The 19,727-nt window shown below is 38.1% G+C and overlaps 1 protein-coding gene across 2 annotated transcripts in view; it reads left to right on the top strand.

Moving 5' to 3' along the window:
• The first annotated feature begins 1,271 nt into the window (after nt 1-1,271).
• Nucleotides 1,272-19,727, top strand: part of atp8b2 (ATPase phospholipid transporting 8B2) — a 45,915-nt gene continuing 27,459 nt past the window's right edge. The window contains exons 1-2 of one of the 2 annotated variants that reach the window (XM_026284633.1): nt 1,272-1,471; nt 9,959-10,026. In XM_026284633.1, the coding sequence (XP_026140418.1) occupies nt 10,002-10,026 (25 nt within the window). In that variant the 5' untranslated portion in view covers nt 1,272-1,471; nt 9,959-10,001. Of the gene's footprint in view, nt 1,472-9,958; nt 10,027-16,582; nt 17,771-19,727 lie in introns of those variants that run through there. The other variant, XM_026284632.1, reaches the window with a different exon arrangement.

Below are 19,727 nucleotides of genomic sequence, written 5' to 3'. Positions count from 1 at the left end.
TTGGGTTCTGTTTGATTTCATTTAAGCAGAAAACATTATGAGAATGTTTCCTTAGTGTTTGGGCTCAATGGCTAATTCCGGACAAACTATTCACTCAGGCATTAGCTTACAAGATTTGCAGGTTACATGTGACCATACTGAAAGATTTAAAAACTAGCCTACTAACTCACAACATCTATTTCTTTAGAGTATTTGCTAATCTGCAATAGGTCTATTGGACGTTTCCTATCAGACGTCAAATACAGACATATGTTAGATGTCTTTAAGTTGTATATGATTTAGAATGTATGTAAAACGGACATCTGAAAGTCTATCAGACGTTTGTACACATGCTGTTGCAGACATGTGCTATCATCCCAGATGTGTGGGTCAATATCCACAACAGCCATTAAAAAAAGATGTCCTGGTCTTATGTTCAGGTCATTATTCCCAAACTTTAGATTAACAACAACTTTTAAATATAGCCTAACTTACTTGCAAAATTTACCTTCCACATCGACGAAGGTGTCTGAATTGCTTTCTAATCGGCTAATCTTCCTAAAAGGCGACAAATGTATGGCGCATGCGCATATATTGTGATCACTTTTTCAGAAAAACGGCAGTAGAAACGGGAAACACAGAAAAGGATACTGTTGTCTAATTCTTAAAATAATAAATACACAATTATTTTAGTCCGGCAATACCAGGACTGGGGTGCCCTTGAGCAAGGCACCGAACCCCCAACTGCTCCCTGGGCGCCGCAACAATAAAGATGCCCACAGCTCCGAGTGTGTGTGTGAGTGTGTGTGTGTGTGTGTGTGTGTGTGTGTGTACTTTGGATGGGTTAAATGCTGAGCACGAATTCTGAGTATGGGTCATCATACTTGGCTGTATGTTTTTTTTTATGTCTTACTGTTCAGCCACCCTGTACTAAAATGAATAGATTAATCTGTGTGTCCAGCAGAGGGCGCACTCAACAAACCAAAACAACGAGCACATGGTGAATGTCAGTACTGCCCCCATGCCACTCTGCAAACCAAGTTGCAGCAGGTATCTGCTGCATTCATTTAAAATTGTATGTTAAACATTCTTTAAAACAAACAGTAAATTAAATTAATATGGATACATAAGCGTTCTTTTAACATACTGCAACAAGCAGATCGAATTCTGATTTATTTTTTCGCCTTTTATCTAACATTTAAAACATTTCTCTTGAGCAGTGCAAGGCTGAAAGTGGAAAACAGCAGATGCAGATACAAACACCGCCCCTCCACCGCCTCCCTCATCCTATTACTATGAGCAGCTGCTGGCCTATCGAGTCCGATACACTTTCACCTTTCAAGGATGTTTTGAGCGTCAAGAATCGCGTGCATCCGATACATAATCTATGTTGCATTAAGCCCGACGGAATACATGTAGAAAAGGAAAAGGATAACAGAAATGCCTGGAATCAACATTGCTTAACCTACAGGAGCAGCTGCTGATAATAAAGGTAACGGTGGTCTTATATCCGCTCACAATAAAAGCTTTACATTTAGTTCAAGGCTCTACGTGCTAACAGATTGACAGTTACAAAATAGGCTTATTTAAATATCACTTTTTTTTAACTTCTTTTCAAAACTGTTGAAATAGATTAGTGAAACTCCACCACAGCGGCGTCCTGCGCATTACCAACCTGCTTTAACTGTTTTGTTGTTCTATTTATTTCGAATCTGCACCAATAAGCACGCAGCAGTAGGCTATATGAACAATATGGCCACCGAATGCAAAATACTATTTATTGTCACAGGCCTATTAAAGAACTTACACCAAGTTAAAATCATTTCTAAGTAATTTGTGAATGTCGAAGATCTGTCTTGTAGAGTCGCATTTTTTTACGCAAGAGTAAAAAATGCCAACGAAAATGTTAATTCTATGTTCTATATCGTGTCCAGAGGCTTCACTGGTGTACCTTCAGAGACCCCTGGTTAAAAACCCTTAATTAAAACCCTAATTATTACTGTTAGTTATGTTAAAAAGAATATCAGACTATAGCAATGTTTTGTGGTTAGAGATATGGGTTCAGAATTTGGGTTAGGTATTTTCGTGTCATTTGTAATCTTAACTGATCCAGGGATTTAAGCTAGTTCTTGAAATTCCTTTGAGAGTAAAATTCTGACTGACAACCAAGAAATGTGCTTTGTTGTGCTTAAAGAGCCAACAATTTAATAATTCCCTAGAGAAAGAAAGCATGATAACACCATGCAGAGGCATGACCAACTTATTTGTAATCTGTAAGAATTTTACTATTATTATGCATTTTAAAGGCCATATCTGTGTGTATGTGTGTGTGTACAAGAGTGAGTAATTTTCTGAATAGTCAGTCAGTACTCATTATTGTGGTTCTGGTTTGATGCTGATTTCCTACTCAACCTTTTAAGACTGCGAGTGTAAAAGATGGATAAAGAAATTAGGGATGCAACGATACCATTTTTCAGAACCGATCCAAGCCGATACCGAAAATTCGGAGTATCCGCCGATACCAGTGCAGTTTTCTTTTTGAATCAATATAGAATTTCTATACTTCTCTATGTTGACCTGATCATCACTCTTTTGTGTTAAACAAAGACAACTTCATTTTAATTTAAAATAAAAAATGAAAAAATATATAATCATAATCTATGACAAATATACTATTATAAACTAGGTTAGTGGATAATTCAGCCGCAAAAGATACTCTAGATTCTAGAAAAATCACGAGTGTACAATAATTTGATCAAATCTATTGAAATATTTTATTTACAAATAGAAGTGAATAAGTCTAAATCTGATAAAATGTACACATTGCTCTTACACTCACCTAAAGGATTATTAGCAACACCTGTTTCTCATTAATGCAATTATCTTATCAACCAATCACATGGCAGTTGCTTCAATGCATTTAGGGGTGTGGTCCTGGTCAAGACAATCTCCTGAACTCCAAACTGAATGTCAGAATGGGAAAGAAAGGTGATTTAAGCAATTTTGAGCGTGGCATGGTTGTTCATGCCAGACGGGCCGGTCTGAGTATTTCACAATCTGCTCAGTTAGGGGATTCGTCAGGGATTTTCACGCACAACCATTTCTAGGGTTTACAAAGAATAGTGTGAAAAGGGAAAAACATCCAGTATGCGTCAGTCCTGTGTGTGAAAATGCCTTGTTGATGCTAGAGGTCAGAGGAGAATGGGCCGACTGATTTAAGCTGATAGAAGAGCAACTTTGACTGAAATAACCACTCGTTACAACCGAGGTATGCAGCAAAGCATTTGTGAAGCCACAACACGCACAACCTTGAGACGGATGGGCTACAACAGCAGAAGACCCCACCGGGTACCACTCATCTCCACTACAAATAGGAAAAAGAGGCTACAATTTGCATGAGCTCACCAAAATTGGACAGTTGAAGACTGGAAAAATGTTGCCTGGTCTGATGAGTCTGGATTTCTGTTGAGACATTCAGATGGTAGAGTCAGAATTTGGCATAAACAGAATGAGAACATGGATCCATCATGCCTTGTTACCACTGTGCAGACTGGTGAAGGTGGTGTAATGGTGTGGGGGATGTTTTCTTGGCACACTTTAGGCCCCTTAGTGCCAATTGGGCATCGTTTAAATGCCACGGCATACCTGAGCATTGTCTCTGACTAGGGATGCACTGGTTAAAAGGCCATAATTCGGAACTGGCCGGTTTTTGCTTAAAATACGCGATCGGCAATCGGATGGTTTTTGGTCTTTTTGCGGCCGATTTTTCCAGAAGTGCACCCGCGTGCACAGACTGCATTGTAATCATTAGCTATCATGTCATTTGTGTGGAAGTATTTCGAAATCTGTGCGCAGGACACGGACAGCCAATCAGCACTGGAAGTGCAGAGCTACACATCTGTGGCACAGATAGCAGGAAAAGGACTGCACAAAATAAGAGTCCCTTTCTAGTGCTCACTGAAGCTGTGCGAGCGCACTGTACCTGTCCGCGCCATACATACACGGAGACAGTGAAGGGATGGTCAGCTCAACTTCTCACATGTTGGATGTGAAACGAGACGGACTAAACCATGACAGCTGAATTTATTTTTTTTATTTTTTTTGTAAAGTAGAACTTGCATACATGTTTGAAAAGCCAGAAGTAAACGTCAGTTCTGTATAGGATGATTATTTTATTTTACCTTAAAATTATATCAACTGAATTTGATTTTAAAATCACCTGCTGTAGCACACTGAAAAATTGTTTCATTCATCCAATTAAAACAAATAAGGGTAATTTAGGTCTATATTTTTTTACTTGAGACAGTAGTTATTTATTTTTCATTGGCTCAAGTAAAAAAATACAGATGTGAATTATTACCTTAATTATGTTTTTTTTTTAATTGGATGAATTAAACACTTTGCATCTTTGTTTTATTCGTACCAACAATATTTGTAATATGTTTAATATTAAAATTTTTTTATATGATTTTAACATTTTGAATTAATATTTATATAGCATACTTTTATTTAGTCTCACTGGTAAAGACCTTGTTTTAAATTTAAAGCCAAATTTAAAAACTAAAATACTGAATGCTGATGCTGAATGTGTGTTGATTGTGGTGTTTGGACTATAGAACTATGCAGTTATTGCCTTTAAAGGGGGGGTGAAATTCTATTTCATGCATACTGAGTTTTTTACACTGTTAAAGAGTTGGATTCCCATGCTAAACATGGACAAAGTTTCAAAAATTAAGTTGTACGTTTGAAGGAGTATTTTTGTTCCAAAAAAACCTCTTCCGGTTTGTCACAAGTTTCGGAAAGTTTTTTTTGAGTATGGCTCTGTGTGACGTTAGGTGGAGCGGAATTTCCTTATATGGGTCCCAAGGCACTTCTGCCGGAAGAGCGCGCGCTCCCGTATAGCAGAGCACTGAGAGGCTGAGCACAGCCTGATCAGAGCGAGAGCGTCGCGAAAAGTCACAAAAGAAGTGTGTTTTTGGTTGCCAGGGCAAGACAACCCTGCACAGATTACCAAAAGAGAAACAGCATTAAGGGACCTGTGGATGGAGTTTATTTTTACAGAGCATCAATGGAGTTGTGCAAGTGTTTTTGTTTGTACCCTGCATTTCGGATTGCACATTGTTTATTTCTTAAGGATAATGCAGTCCCGACGAAAAAGGGTCACGATTGTGAGTTGAGTAAAACTGCTTCAATTATCTATGTGTTGTTAACTTAGCTATTAGCGCGTAAGCACATCAAGTAAACAACATGCGATGTTGTCATCAAACTGCACTTTCCACATGTACAGCTTAAAAAAAAAAAAAAAAAAAAGACGACATAAAGTGGGAACTTAGTCATTTTCCAAAACCGCTAAGCAAATATATACAGTTTCAGTACATACCACATAGCATACTGCCTTTGCTGATGCTGCTCTTGTTAAATTTCAGCCTCTGGATCTGTGTCACAGCTTCCAAACGCTCTCAACAAAAAAGCCTACTGGCGCTCGTGATTCTTTAGCTCCGCCCACACGTCACGCCTCTAGGCGCTCGTGTTTTTCCGGGAAAAATCGGTACAGACTATCTTTCTCTTATAAATATAATAAAAATAAAGACTTTTTGGAGTTATGAAGGATGCAGTACTACTCTATAGGCACTCAAGATTAACAGGATATTGAGTGAAAACGAGCATTTCACCCCCCCTTTAATTTAACATGGTCATAGTTAATCTTTTAATTTAAGGCCAGTTCTATGTAGTTGCAACCCAATTCAAAATCAAAAGCTAAATGCTGATGTTTTTACCATCTATGTTTGTATTGAATGTAGGCTAATTACTGTGCAGTTACTACCGTTAATATCAGATGGTTACGGTTATTGTTTTTAATAGCCAAGCCAGTTTGGCCTATTAAATACCAAATAAACATCTTGTTTATGCACACTTTCCTTCCTTCTTGTTTGTTGCTTAAAGATTAAAAAAAAAAAATGGAAATCGTTATCGGAATCGGCCAGTTTGCTTGTTAAAAAAAAAAACGGTATCGGAATCGGCCGTGAAAAATCATGATCGTGCATCCCTAATCCTGACCATGTCCATCCCTTTATGACCACCATGTACCCATCCTTTGATGGCTACTTCCAGCAGGATAAAGCACCGTAACAAAGCTCTAATCATTTCAAATTGGTTTCTTAAACATGAAAATGAGTTCACTGTACTAAAATGGCCCCCACAGTCACCAGATCTCAACCCAACAGAGCATCTTTGGGATGTGGTGGAACGGGAGCTCCGTGCCCTGGATGTGCATCCCACAAATCTCCATCAACTACAAGATGCCATCCTATCAATATGGGCCAACATTTCTAAAGAATGCTTTCAGCACCTTGTTGAATCAATGCCACGTAGAATTAAAGCAGTTCTAAAGGCAGAGGGGGTCAAACACAGTATTAGTATGGTGTTCCTAATAATAAAAAGTATATACATTTATATAGAAATATAAAAGACATTTCTTTTAAATGTCAGCAATAAAGGCAGCAACATATCATACATAGGACAAAACAAGAAAGATTATTAATAATCTTTAATTGTGTGGAAAAGTATTATAATACTAAAGGCGACAATATAGAGTGGCAAAGAGTGCTTATGCGCATGCTGTGTGCAGAATAAAGAGCTTGAAACAACACAGAGTCACAGTGTGCAGGCTGCACAGACCTACAAGTCCACTTAGAAAAGTTAGTACAACACACAAGCTGCTGTACTAATGTACATCTTCAGTTCTCTCTTCACAGCAGTTCAGTCAGTGTACTGTTTGAGTAAATTAATTACTCCGGGATATTGGTTAATAAAAAAAAAAAAAAAAAAAAAGAATAACTTAAGTATTTGTGGATTAATGCTTACAGGAGATGCGAACCGCTTCAAACGATTCAGTCCTGTTTGGTGATCCTATTTTCAGTCCACTTATGCTGATCATAAATTATAGATCATAAATCTCAAAAGCTTACTTGTTCAGTCTTACGTGCCGTTATCTCTTGATTCAAATGCAAAAGCCACTTTCTGGTTTGCATTGTGTGAAGGCTGTGTGTGCATGCGTGCTTGTAAAATGCATGTGAGAGAATGTGTGCTGAATGACATTTGTCAGAGATGCTGAGTCAAATGATGTGCTTTACACCACTGCAGTCTGTTGTCAGCATGAAGATGTGTACTTGTCTGACTGTGTTTATATTCAACATGGTTTACAAATCTGGGTTATTTAGTGTCAAAACCAGACTGTTTACGGAGTCTGTCCTTAAGTAGGTTTGTGTGTGTGTGTGTGTGTGTGTGTCTGTTGTGGGTCATTGGTTTTGACATGCTGGTGTAGAAGCCTCCAGTCAGATACATGGTAATAGACTCTAATCACATGTGTGTTTGTGTGTGTGTGTGTGTGTGTGTGTGTGTGTCACTATCTATGCTTGACTATCTATGTGAGTGTGTGTGAATAGTCAGAATTATTCCATCTCACCTAAGCTAACCTTTAGTGTTGAACTAATGTACTGTGCTTTCTTTGCATCCCTGGATTCTATCATCTCTGGATTTGTTAATTTTTGTGAGAATATTTTTACCTGGAGCAGCAAATTTATTTATTTTTCTTCTGTTCTCAAGCATCCTCCAGCCGAACTCTTCCCAAACTCTTGAACAGTCTGCTTTGATTGTCTACTTAAAATTAAATCTTATTTATTGTGGGTATTAAATCTTATTTATTGTGGGTATTAAATCTTATTTATTGTGGGTATTCAAAGCAACAGGTGATTGTCAATAATCTTCTGAGGGCAGCTCAGAGACCAAGAAAATATATCTCTGATGACTGTGCATGATGAGCCTTGCTGGTTAAGGAAATATTAAAGTCAGCATTAGAAAGATATTAGTAATTCACAGAGGAGATGCAATGGAGCAGGCAGGGCAGTTGCAAGCCAGTTATGATGACTGAAATTTCCATCAGGCAAAGTCAGAATGCCATAATGTGAGATTATATTTGGTTAGAGAGTCGGACTCGCATTTGAAGGGTTGTGAGTTCGAGTCTCGGCCGGCAGGAATTGTGTGTGTGTGTGGGGGGGGGGTGCATGTACAGTGCTCTCTCCATCCTCAATACCATGACTTAGGTGCCCTTGAGCAAGGCACCGAATCCCCAACTGCTCCCTGGGCGCCGCAGCATAAATGGCTGCCCACTGCTCTGGGTGTGTGTTCACAGTGTGTGTGTGTTCACTGCTCTGTGTTTGCACTTCGGATAAGTTAAATGCAGAGCACGAATTCTGAGTATGGGTCACCATACTTGGCTGAATGTCACGTCACTTTCATGATTATGGACAAAAGCACTGAAATCAAAGCATTGTGATGTTTTTTGAGAAAAGGTATGTTACTAAACTATTAGTAAGTGATACTGAAACTGGGTATGATGTTATACTGATACTGATACAAATACTGATGTTACATGTTATGAATGATATTATATGGCTTTGAAAAAAGATTGGAAATTAAAACTTTTAAAACACATAGGTCCGGTTTCACAGACAGGGCTAAACCAGGATTAGGCCATAGTTCAGTTAGGACATTTAAGTGATTTTTATTAACATTCCATAGAAAATAAACATTACTTGTGTGCATCTTAAGACAAAACAAAGGCACTGATATATTTCAATATCAGTCAGTGCAATTTCTTTCAGTTAAAACAGCTCAGATTTACACTTTAGTCTGGGACTAGGCTTAAGCCTGGTCTGTGAAACTGGGGGATAAAGTAATTTAGACAGCACAATATTTTAATACAATACTAAACATACAAATTCCTTTTGAATCTTTCTATAGAAAATAGTATATACTTTTTTGGTAACACTTTAGTATAGGGTCCAATTCACACTAATAACTAGTTGCTTATTAGCATGTCTTTTATTAACATATTGGCTGTTTATTAGTGCTTATAAAGTACATATAATGCATGACACCCATAATCATACCCAATACCCTAAACTTAACAACTACCTTATATACTATTAATAAGCAGCAAATAAGGAGTTAATTGAGGCAAAAGTCAAAGTTAATGGTTAGTTAATAGTGAGAATTGGACCCTAAAATAAAGTGTGACCACTTTTTTATATACTAGTATATACTGGTACTAGTATATAAACATAAGCATTCAAAATAATAAAGGAAGGAACCCTCCACTGGTCAGATATAGAGCTCTTAAAGTTAACGATAGTTTGCTCACTAACTAAAAGATTTTCCAACCAAAAAAAAAAGAACACGAAAAAAAACAATTGTCTATTCATGTGAATCTGCAGTATAACTTTACTTTCAGTTGAGGATATAGGCAAATATTTTGTACCTTTATGAACTATGTTGCCTGATTTATGGAATCTGTATTTTCGTCTTTTGTTTCATTAATAGTACTCCATAGATTCACAATAATATAGAAAAGAGCAATTTAGCCTCATATTCTATGAAACGTCTTAACAATTGAATGGTCTTCTTTCTGCCTTCATATTTCCTGTCTATCAGGCATAAGAGACAGAAAGCAGACAGCATGTGGCATCTTCAGAGATAAATTTATTGGAAACCAGACCTGCAGACATCCATGTGCTTCTGGAGCAGACCTAACCAGACTACTTTCTATCACTTAGCACTAGCATTTAGTCCTAATAACAATGATGTTTCCAGTTTGTTTCATAACTAATGTGTATGTGCAACCACTTTAAACAGTCTTATTAATTATCTTAATATTGGCATGTTTAAGAAAAAGAGATGGACAAATATTTGTCTAGGATTCACAACAGTCAGGCATCAAGATTATGGCTGCTGGTTCATTAGCAGTGGCTTAGTTTTAGCTGACTGATCTGCATACTGTCGTAGTCAAGGCTTAAATGTCATTGAATTTCCTGAGTGAGCGTAAACTTGGTATGTCCCTTGTTTTACCCTTGAGATCCTGTTGACAATGTGGTTCTCTCTCTTTCTCGCTGTGTGTGTGTGTGTCTGCATGTCAATGTAGATTTTCCCATGGGACGGAGCGGCAAAATTTCAGAGGTGTGGAAATGTTCAGAAAGAGACCTCCCCCAGGTAAACAATAAGCTACCCTCCCTAAACACACACATACACACACTTTTAAATGTAATTGCCATATTGTGCTCTGAATTTAAAATACACACTTTAATGTGTAGAGGAAGTCATGGCTGGTGTGTGTTCACTGCTGTGTTTGTGCACTTTGGATGGGTTAATTCTGATTATGGATCACCATACTTTGGTGTATGTCATGTCACTTTTTAATTTTATTTTAAACATTATGTATCAGCAAAATAATGTTTGTTAATATTCATTTTAGACGTCCCCTCAAGACTCAGCTTTACCTTCACTCTCATGGCAACAGTGTTCATTTTGACAGCAAATTTTGATTTAGCTTTAGTAATGGTCTTTGGACTAAAAATTCAATTAAATTAAATTTATGCATTTAGCAGACGTTTTTGTCCAAAGCGACTTACAGTGCATTCAGGCTATACAACCCCCAACCTTGGCGCTTGATAGCGCAATGCTCTACCAATAGAGCTACAGGAACACAAAAGTAAAGTACTAAAGTACCATTTAGTTATTGTGTACAACACATGAGTTTAAAGGTTTAAAAAAACACACACACTATTTCCCAGAACAAACCCAAGGTAGCTAAAAAAAAGCACCTTCCTACATTCCATAATAGGTCTGCACAATAAATCGCATTTCTTATCGCGATAGCAATTACGGATGGCACAATTACATAATCGTTCAAATCGGCAATTAATCGTTCAAAGTCCACTTATGTGATTCTGCATGCTTAAGATGTGTTTTTTTCTTTCTACATGTTATCTTAAATGGTTTTCCCATTATTTAAATTTTTGTTTCAGTATACAGTATTCAGTACATTATAATACCATTCAATACAGTATTTTTACTTTTTTATAATTTAAAGAAGAAACCAATCTGATGTATATAAGTTTTTCAGTTAGTGTTTTCAGCTTTTTTCTTTTCATATAAAAATATGTCTTGCAGTTGTATCAAAGTTGTATGTAAGGGAAGTCGTGGCCTAATGGTTAGAGGGTTGGACTCCCAATCGAAGGGTTGTGGGTTCTAGTCTCGGGCCGGACGGAATTGTGGGTGGGGATAGTGCACGAACAGCTCTCTTTCCACCTTCAATGTGTGTGTGTTCACTGCTCTGTGTGTGTGCATTTCGGATGGGTTAAATGCAGAGCACAAATTCTGAGTATGGGTCACCATACTTGGCTGAATGTCACTTCACAATATTAATATTAAACAATGGTATAAACATTATTCAATGTAAATGGTCATAATCGTAATTAATAATCGCGATTAGATTAGATTGGATTAGATTCAACTTTATTGTCACTGCACATGTAGGTACAAGGCAACCAAATCCAGTTAGCATCTAACCAGAAGTGCAATAAGCAGTAAGTACAGAATATCCAAGGTCTACAATAACTATACAGATAAGTATTATGGACATAATTTACAGATATTAAATACTATTAGCATGATATACAGATAGGTGTACTATGAACATACTATACAGATGGATTATGTAAAAGTGTATGTACACTATAGGCAGAACTATGAACATAATTTACAGTATTGCAATGGACAGTAAAGTGCATCGAAAATATTTCAGTGTGCAAATGGATTAAACAGTGTTCCTGGATGAACAGACAGTAGTGCAAGTATAACAAGTTACTTTTTTTGCTTGTTGTGATTAAATAAATAAATCAGTCAGAGTGTTGAAGAGGGGGAGGAGTCTATGTGTGGTGTGGGGGGTGTTGAGGGGTGTCAGAGGGCAGAGTTCAGCAAGGAGACAGCTTTTGGGAAAGTCCTTGTCCTTGAGAATGCTGCGAGCTCGACGTAGACAGCGTTTCCTCTGGATGTCCTCAAGAGCAGGAAGTGGTGTCCCTGTGATGCGCTGGGCAGTTTTCACCACCCTCTGCAGTGGCTTGCGGTCAGCCACTGAGCAGTTCCCATACCAGACTGTGATGCAACTGGTCAGGATGCTCTCGATCGCACACCGGTAAAAGTTCACCAGGATGGATGAAGACAGCTGGTTCTTCTTCAGTGTCTTCTTCAGTGTCCTATATATATATATATATATACAGTACAGACCAAAAGTTTGGACACACCTTCTCATTCAAAGAGTTTTCTTTATATTTTTATTAAATATTTATTAAATTTATAAATTTATTAAATTTATAAAATATTATTTTTATTATCACACTGAAGGCATCAAGGGCTATTTGGCCAAAAAGGAGAGTGATGGGGTGCTGCGCCAGATGACCTGGCCTCCACAGTCACCGGACCTGAACCCAATCCAGATGGTTTAGGGGTGAGCTGGACAGCAGAGTGTAGGCAAAAGGGCCAACAAGGAGGTTTGGAATTATCTTGTTAAAGGCCGAGTTGAAGTCCACACACAGGATCCTCACATAAGTACCTGGTCTGTCTAGGTGTTGCAGAACATAATGCAGCCCCATGTTTACTGCATCGTCCACAGACCTGTTTGCTCTGTAGGCAAACTGAAGAGGATCCAGTAATGTCCTTCAGATAGGCCAGCACCAATTTTTTCAAAAGACTTTATGACCTCAGATGTTAGAGCCACAGGTCTGTAGTCATTTAGACCTGCAATTTTGGATTTCTTTGGAAGAGGATGATGGTTGAGCATTTGAAGCGGGAAGGGATTTTGCACAGCTCCAGTGGTCTGTTGAAGATCTGTGTGAAGATAGGGGCCAGCTGGTCAGCACAGGATTTCAGACAGGCTGGTGTAACACAATCTGGGCCTGATGCTTTTTTCCTTTTCTGCCTCCGGAAGAACTGGCTCACTTCATCTTTGCTGATGTGAATTGAAGTTGTGGGGGAGAGGGGGTTTGCAGAAGGTGTGAATGGTCATGTGGAGAGGTGTTCAGGCTGGGTGTGGGGTGTTTCTTCAACGTCCAGATTGGTAGCAGCAGCTTCAAAAACACTCCAGTCAGTGAGGTCAAAACAAGCTTGTAAATCCTGCTTTGCTTCATTAGTCCATCTATTTACAGTCCTTAATATAGGTATAACTGATTTCAATTTCTGCTTGTAGGTCTTTATAAGATGTACCAAACAGTGATCGGACTTCCCCAAAGCTGCTTGTGGAAACGGGTGATATGCATTCTTAATTGCAGTGTAATAGTGATCCAATATATTACTGTCTCTGGTGGGACATGTAACATGCTGTCTGTATTTTGGCAGTTCACTGGAGAGATTTGCTTTATTAAAGTCCCGAAGAATAATTAAAACAGAGTCTGGGAGTTGTTGTTCTGTCTCTGTGATCTCATCAGCGAGTTTCTGTAAAGCTGAGGTCACATGTGCTTGCGGAGGAATTTAAACACTCACGAGAATGAACAGACAAAAGTCCCGCAGTTAATAGAATGGCTTGTATTTAATGAAGAGTGCTTCTAGATCAGGACTGCAACTGCAACTTCTTTAACACAGTTACATCTGTACACCACCTTTCATTGATGTAAAAGCATGTCCCGCCGCCCCGCATTTTCCCCGTTGATTCCGCGTCGAAATCCGCTCTGAACAGCTGGAAACTCTGTAGATTTGTAGATTTCCTACTTCCGCTCAATTTCATTTCGCTTCTGTACTCAGTCTGATACAGCGTCAGAGCTTTCTGTTTGCCACCGGTCTGGAAACAGCCGGGCCAATCAACGAACAGAGGGCGGGCTGAGAGCCGTGACGTAGATGCTAAGCGCCGAGTTTTACATTGTAGGTTAGAGAAATCGAAAACCGAAACGACCGCGGAGATGGCAAACGAGACACGGGATGCAATTCGCTCTGTTATGGAGAACATTCAACTCTTTTTCAAACTGCAAAAGTCGTTTACAGCCATGTTCACTCCGGTATTTCGCTCGCATCATCATGTGTTTACAACAGGTTTACAGTGGAAGTTCAATCATAGATTTGAGTTCGATGCATGATGTCTGTGCTTCGATGCGGCTGTACAGGGGCATAACATACGTCATAACTAAACGTATCTGATTGGATTCAGTCAGATTTAATGCTAGAGAATTCTTATAACGTTGAATAAAGTCCCGAACTAATGTAGAACTAAGGACAAGTTTTCTTGAGTGCAACTCTTTTTAATGCATCTTGACTGCTGTACAGTCTGACAATAATGACAACTGAGTGTGACATGATCATCATCTTTGTACAGTCTGACAATCCTAAAGGAATTAAAAAAATAATAATAATAATCGCACAATGTGAGCCTGGTTTAAGGCCTATAAAATGCAACCTCGTTGTCCTCTCCTTGAACTTGTCTATCTGATTTAATTTACCTGTATTGTGTTATGTGGTGCAGTCAGATATGAACAAAAATGTGTGGCGTATGCTTGACGTTGCTAAAAAGACATTATTTGGTGTAATGCAATGTGTTTATGCGGTTTCAAGTAAAAAAAAACACATTGTTTTCCATATAATGTACATTATTGTTGCTCCTCTTTTCCCCGCCTTTCTGAAACATGTTGATTTTTAAAAAAGCACATTGTTATATAAAAGCAAGGTATACGCTGATAGGCCAGCTATCCAGTGCATTGTGATTGGCTAAATGCCTCAAGCGTGTGACGGACATATTAAGCCCCTTACCAAACTGTGGTGCCGTCTCCCAGCACAATGAGACTAGACCAATAAAACCCATTACACATGAGGCATTTGTTACATCCAGTGGGGACATAATTACTGATTATAATGACTTGTAATGACTTTTTACACCTTGCATTATGTATCATGCTGGGTAAACAAAACCATGTTTGCATTTGTGATCAGATAAACTACAAATAATAAGCACTACTCTACAGTACTGTGCTCAAAATTTGCATTTGATTATCAGTGGCAAATTCACTGAAATAGGCCTCATTCTCCATAAAATGTGCTGCACACATCTGTATATTTGGGTTGAACTGTTCTGGAACCAGTGTTGTAGTCAAAACCAGCTCATTCAAGTCCGAGTCCAGAGAGAGTTGAGTCCGAGTCAATACCGAGATTGGGTCTGAGACGAGACCTAAAGAAATCTTTAAGAGTATGTAAAATGTTTTGTGGAAACAATACAATTGGTACCATACTCAAACAGTATATAAAATGTAACATGGCATGTACACTGTATTTTATTTATTTGATTAAAGTGACGTGAAATTCAGCCAAGTATGGTGAGCCATGCTCAGAATTTGTGCTCTGCATTTAACCCATCCAAAGTGCACACAAACAGCAGTGAACACACACACACACACACACACACACACACACACACACACCGTGGACACTCAGCCGGAGCAGTGGGTTCACATTTATGCTGCTGCACCCAGGGAGCAGTTGGGGGTTCGGTGGCTTGCGAACCCACAACCCTAGGATTAGAAGTCAAACTCTCTTACCACTAGGCCACGACTTCCCCACCATATATTATAGGTATAAAAAATATTATCAGTTAAGGATAAAAAGGCTACATATCACAGAATGTTACTTTTTTAGAGTCTTAACTGCCTCTGAACTAATGTTACACTCATCTCACATCACAAGAAAATCACCAATCATTCAACATGTCAATCATAGGGCCCTATGAAATCCGTTTTATTTTTTCCAAAATTTAGTTTTTTCAATAAAGATTTTTCTAGATACAATTTTTTTATGTTTTAATTTTTCTAAGCTCCTTTTTAAAGGTTAATTTTAATTAATTGTCTAATTAATTTAATTGTCTAATTAATTAAAATCATAACACATACATTTTCACAACAATTTATTTAAAGTTTAACAAAAATTATGTGTTTAGGGCCCTATGAAATGTTTTATTTTTTCTTCACCATATGTTTTATTGTTACCTAATTCTGTGTTTTAGCTTGTCTAATTATTTAACTGCATAAAACAACTTAATATTATTTTTATACATTTTTTATACAATTTATTGAGACGTGATTTGATGTAAATGCAATGACCTACTTTTGATTAATTCATTCAAAATTTGATTCCGCGTTAAACTGTGAATTTCGTTTTTATGACTGGATTCCGCGATTCCATCCACGTTTTCTGCATCGCGGAAATCATAGGGCCCTACAATCATATATCAATTTAAAGAAATATTAACATACAGTAATAGCATAATCATGAAATATTTTGATTGAGACTCGAGTGGACTCGTTAATAAGTCCAATTCTTAATATGTTCGAGTCCGAGTCAATACCGAGTCAAAATGCACACGAGTCCATGACAAGACCAAGACCATTAAAATACGGTCTCAAGATTGTAAATACGACTTAACCACTGATTTCTAGTTGTGTCCTCTTTTGGAAAGACAAACGAAGTAGTTTTGCTTTCAAAATGAAACACAGTGTCTCCACGACATGGCGGCAACGGCGTCAACAGCAACAATAAAAGTTACGCCTTCTTTCTTTGCGTGAACATTTGGGCGGCATTATGCAAATCTTCCCACATCGTGACATAGACATGTGGGGGCATCTTACAATGAGACATTTTAGGTAGGAGTGGTTGAATCTTTACAGATCTTCTTTATGCACCAAAAGACTTTGTAACATTCCAAAAAGAAAGGAACCATTTTAATCGCATCATATGACCCCTTTAAGAAGCTATTTCAAATATTAGCATCCACACTTATATATATAAAATTGTGTGATTGGATAGCCATTGGTGCGATATTGTCCCAAAGCTTGGCTCTTGTGTGTTTTCACTGTGGTGCAGTGCAACATCAAAAGTTAAAGATGGACACGTGAGTATATGCTGGAGCATTGTGTTTAACAGTCGGGAGTTTTCCTTCCTTGGCACCAGACTCCCTCTCTCTCCACACACTCCTGAGTGAGAGACACAACAGACATAGCACGTGCAGAGACACCTGACTAGTCCAGATGTCTTCCGCAGTGCCACCATTTCTCACTCTCTTCTTGCCCTAGTGTATGAAACTGTCTGTTTATCAGCCATTTTGGCTCTGAAGGTTATTATTACTATATGGATATTTCATTGCCAATGAGTCTAAAGTTGCTGGCTCCTTAACCATACATGTTTTACAGCTCTGCAGTATAAAGTTGCCCTGGCAACCTCCTCAGCCAGTTCCTATTGGCCACATTCTCGACCAATAAAACGGCTTTCAGATTATGTCATATAAAAACAACGTCGTAGTTCTAGTGGCGCTGCTCAGTGTTTTGACAGTGTTAATGTAGCTAACATGTCGTCTTTAGCCTGGTCAAAATAGTTATTTTAGTTGAATGTCAATTAATGTTTGCTTATTTATAAGTTTAAAGCCATATTTCTTTATTGGACTTAAATACTTAGTCAAGAACAAACATTTTGCATGAATATCTGGAAGGCAGAATGTTTCTTCAGTTGACATGGATGTGCAAAGACAGTGCAGTTGTATAGTGTAAAATACTCGCGCTGCGTAAAAACATTTGAGAACTAGTTTAGTGAAAGTGTAATCGAATCACACTGAATGACCTCAACGACTCTGCGGCAAATCAAAACTGAGAGGGAGTGAAGTGTATTTTACCGCCGCGTGTGTGTAATCTGATGTCTTCCACGCAGCGCTCCGTCATCCGGCGCCAGTCTGCCGCTGCAGCGCGCGTGTCTCTCCGTCGCTCCGCCGCTGTCATGTCCGACTGCTGTGTGCGCAGAGCTGTGTAAATGAAACGACGGTGGGACAACATGACTATCCCGAAAGAAATCCCAGAGAAGTGGTTTCCAATCATCCTCCCTCTAAAAAGGAAGAAAGAGGGAATAAGCAACGCAACAAAAATAAGAAAAGGAGCAGGTACCTTTACGTTAGCCTATGTGTCATTTGTTTACCACACCACAGGTGAAATATAGTTGGTAATTACTATCATGCTAATATATGTAACATTTATATTAGAATAGAGATCATTCAGATAATAATGTCATTTTAAAAAATAATAATAATTTAATAACACTTTCCTGTCATGTAAATAAACCATTTTGTCTTATTCCATAAGTGTGCTTATTCATTCATTATTTCACCCTCATGACAATCACATCAATGCCCAGTGACCTCTGTGTGTGTCTGTGTTTGTCCCATGACCTTGTGATTTTATCCATCATGCTTTTCCCTGTAAACATTCACAAATCACTCAGTCAGTTACTTGAATCTCAATTGAATATGTTTAAATGTAAGACATTGTGTACAATCAAGCTTTAGAAGGTCTTGTTGGTGTTATGGAGATGATTGCATAAACTAATTTCTACATTGAAATGTAATGTGTTTTACAATCTGCCACACAGTATATCTCACATTTATCTACACAACTTCAAATCACTTCTTATTTGCATTTTTCCCATGGCCTCATAGCAGCATACGTTTTAAATGTCATTTATGTAATGACTTTGCCTGCAACATTTTCACCGTCATGTTTTGTTGCTGCAAAACAGTGTATTTTTCACTGAAGGGAGCGAGTGTTGGTGAAATTAAGTAACTGGATACTGTTCTGGTTTGTATAGGAATTGAGCTGTACCTCTCAGATTCTGTAAAGCCAGACTGCACATGATCAAGAATTGCTGTTTGGGGAACTTTATGTGCCTCCTTTTGTTTTTTGTTTTGTCTGGGGGATTTTTATACTCTGTGGCCTCAATATATGTGTAGCCATTTCAGTTTATAATGTGGAGTCATTTGTGCCACATTTTAGAGATTTTTTTACCTGTGCAAAAGGCTGGAAATGATTGTTTGAGTACTGTTTATTAATCTCTTCATCTTACATATTTATGTCTCACTTTCCTTATGACAAGATAATTTAAGATGTATGTCACATATCACAGTGTCTGTCACAGCATAGGTTCAATTCAATTCAATTCAAGTTTATTTGTATAGCGCTTTTTACAAAATAAATCGTTACAAAGCAACTTTACAGAAAATTATGTTTCTACAATATTTAGTAGTAGCTAGTAGTTTGTGCACATTTGACAGGATTTTAGAAAAAATAATAATAATAATACAAGACGTAGTCAGCTAGACGATGAACTATCAATATTATTAAGTTATTATATGATTCAGTCACACATTTAGCAATAATTGTTAGTTCTGTTTGTTGATTCAAGGTTAGCATCATCTGGGGTCCTCTGAGGGTCAGCATCATCTCTTCTCAGGTGTTCTGGATCCAGACTGGAGCTTGTTTAAATCCTAGTTACCACGGGATGTAAATCCCGTGGCGAAACATAGAAACAAAATACAGACATCATTAGCATAGCTGCTGATCCAACAAAGTAAAATTAGTTTAACCCAAGCTAATGAATAAAAATGCAACTTTGAACAGATGCAACTACACTCACAATTAAAAAGATACATTATTCGAATGCTTGGTGAAAGAGATGTGTTTTTAATCTAGATTTAAACAGAGAGAGTGTGTCTGAACCCCGAACATTATCAGGAAGGCTATTCCAGAGTTTGGGAGCCAAATGTGAGAAAGCTCTACCTCCTTTAGTGGACTTTGCTATCCTAGGAACGACCAAAAGTCCAGCGTTTTGTGACCTTAGGGTGCGTGATGGGTTGTAGCGTGGTAGAAGGCTAGTTAGGTACGCTGGAGCTAAACCATTTAGGGCCTTATAGGTAAGTAATGATAATTTGTAACTGATACGGAACTTAATAGGTAGCCAGTGCAGAGACTGTAAAATTGGGGTAATATGATCATATTTTCTTGACCTGGTAAGGACTCTAGCTGCTGCATTTTGGACGACCTGTAGCTTGTTTATTGAAGAAGCAG

The sequence above is a fragment of the Carassius auratus genome, chromosome 16, assembly GCF_003368295.1.
Source record: "Carassius auratus strain Wakin chromosome 16, ASM336829v1, whole genome shotgun sequence".
Classification (NCBI taxonomy): Eukaryota; Metazoa; Chordata; class Actinopteri; order Cypriniformes; family Cyprinidae; genus Carassius; species Carassius auratus.
This window is presented reverse-complemented; position numbering and strand designations above follow the sequence as displayed.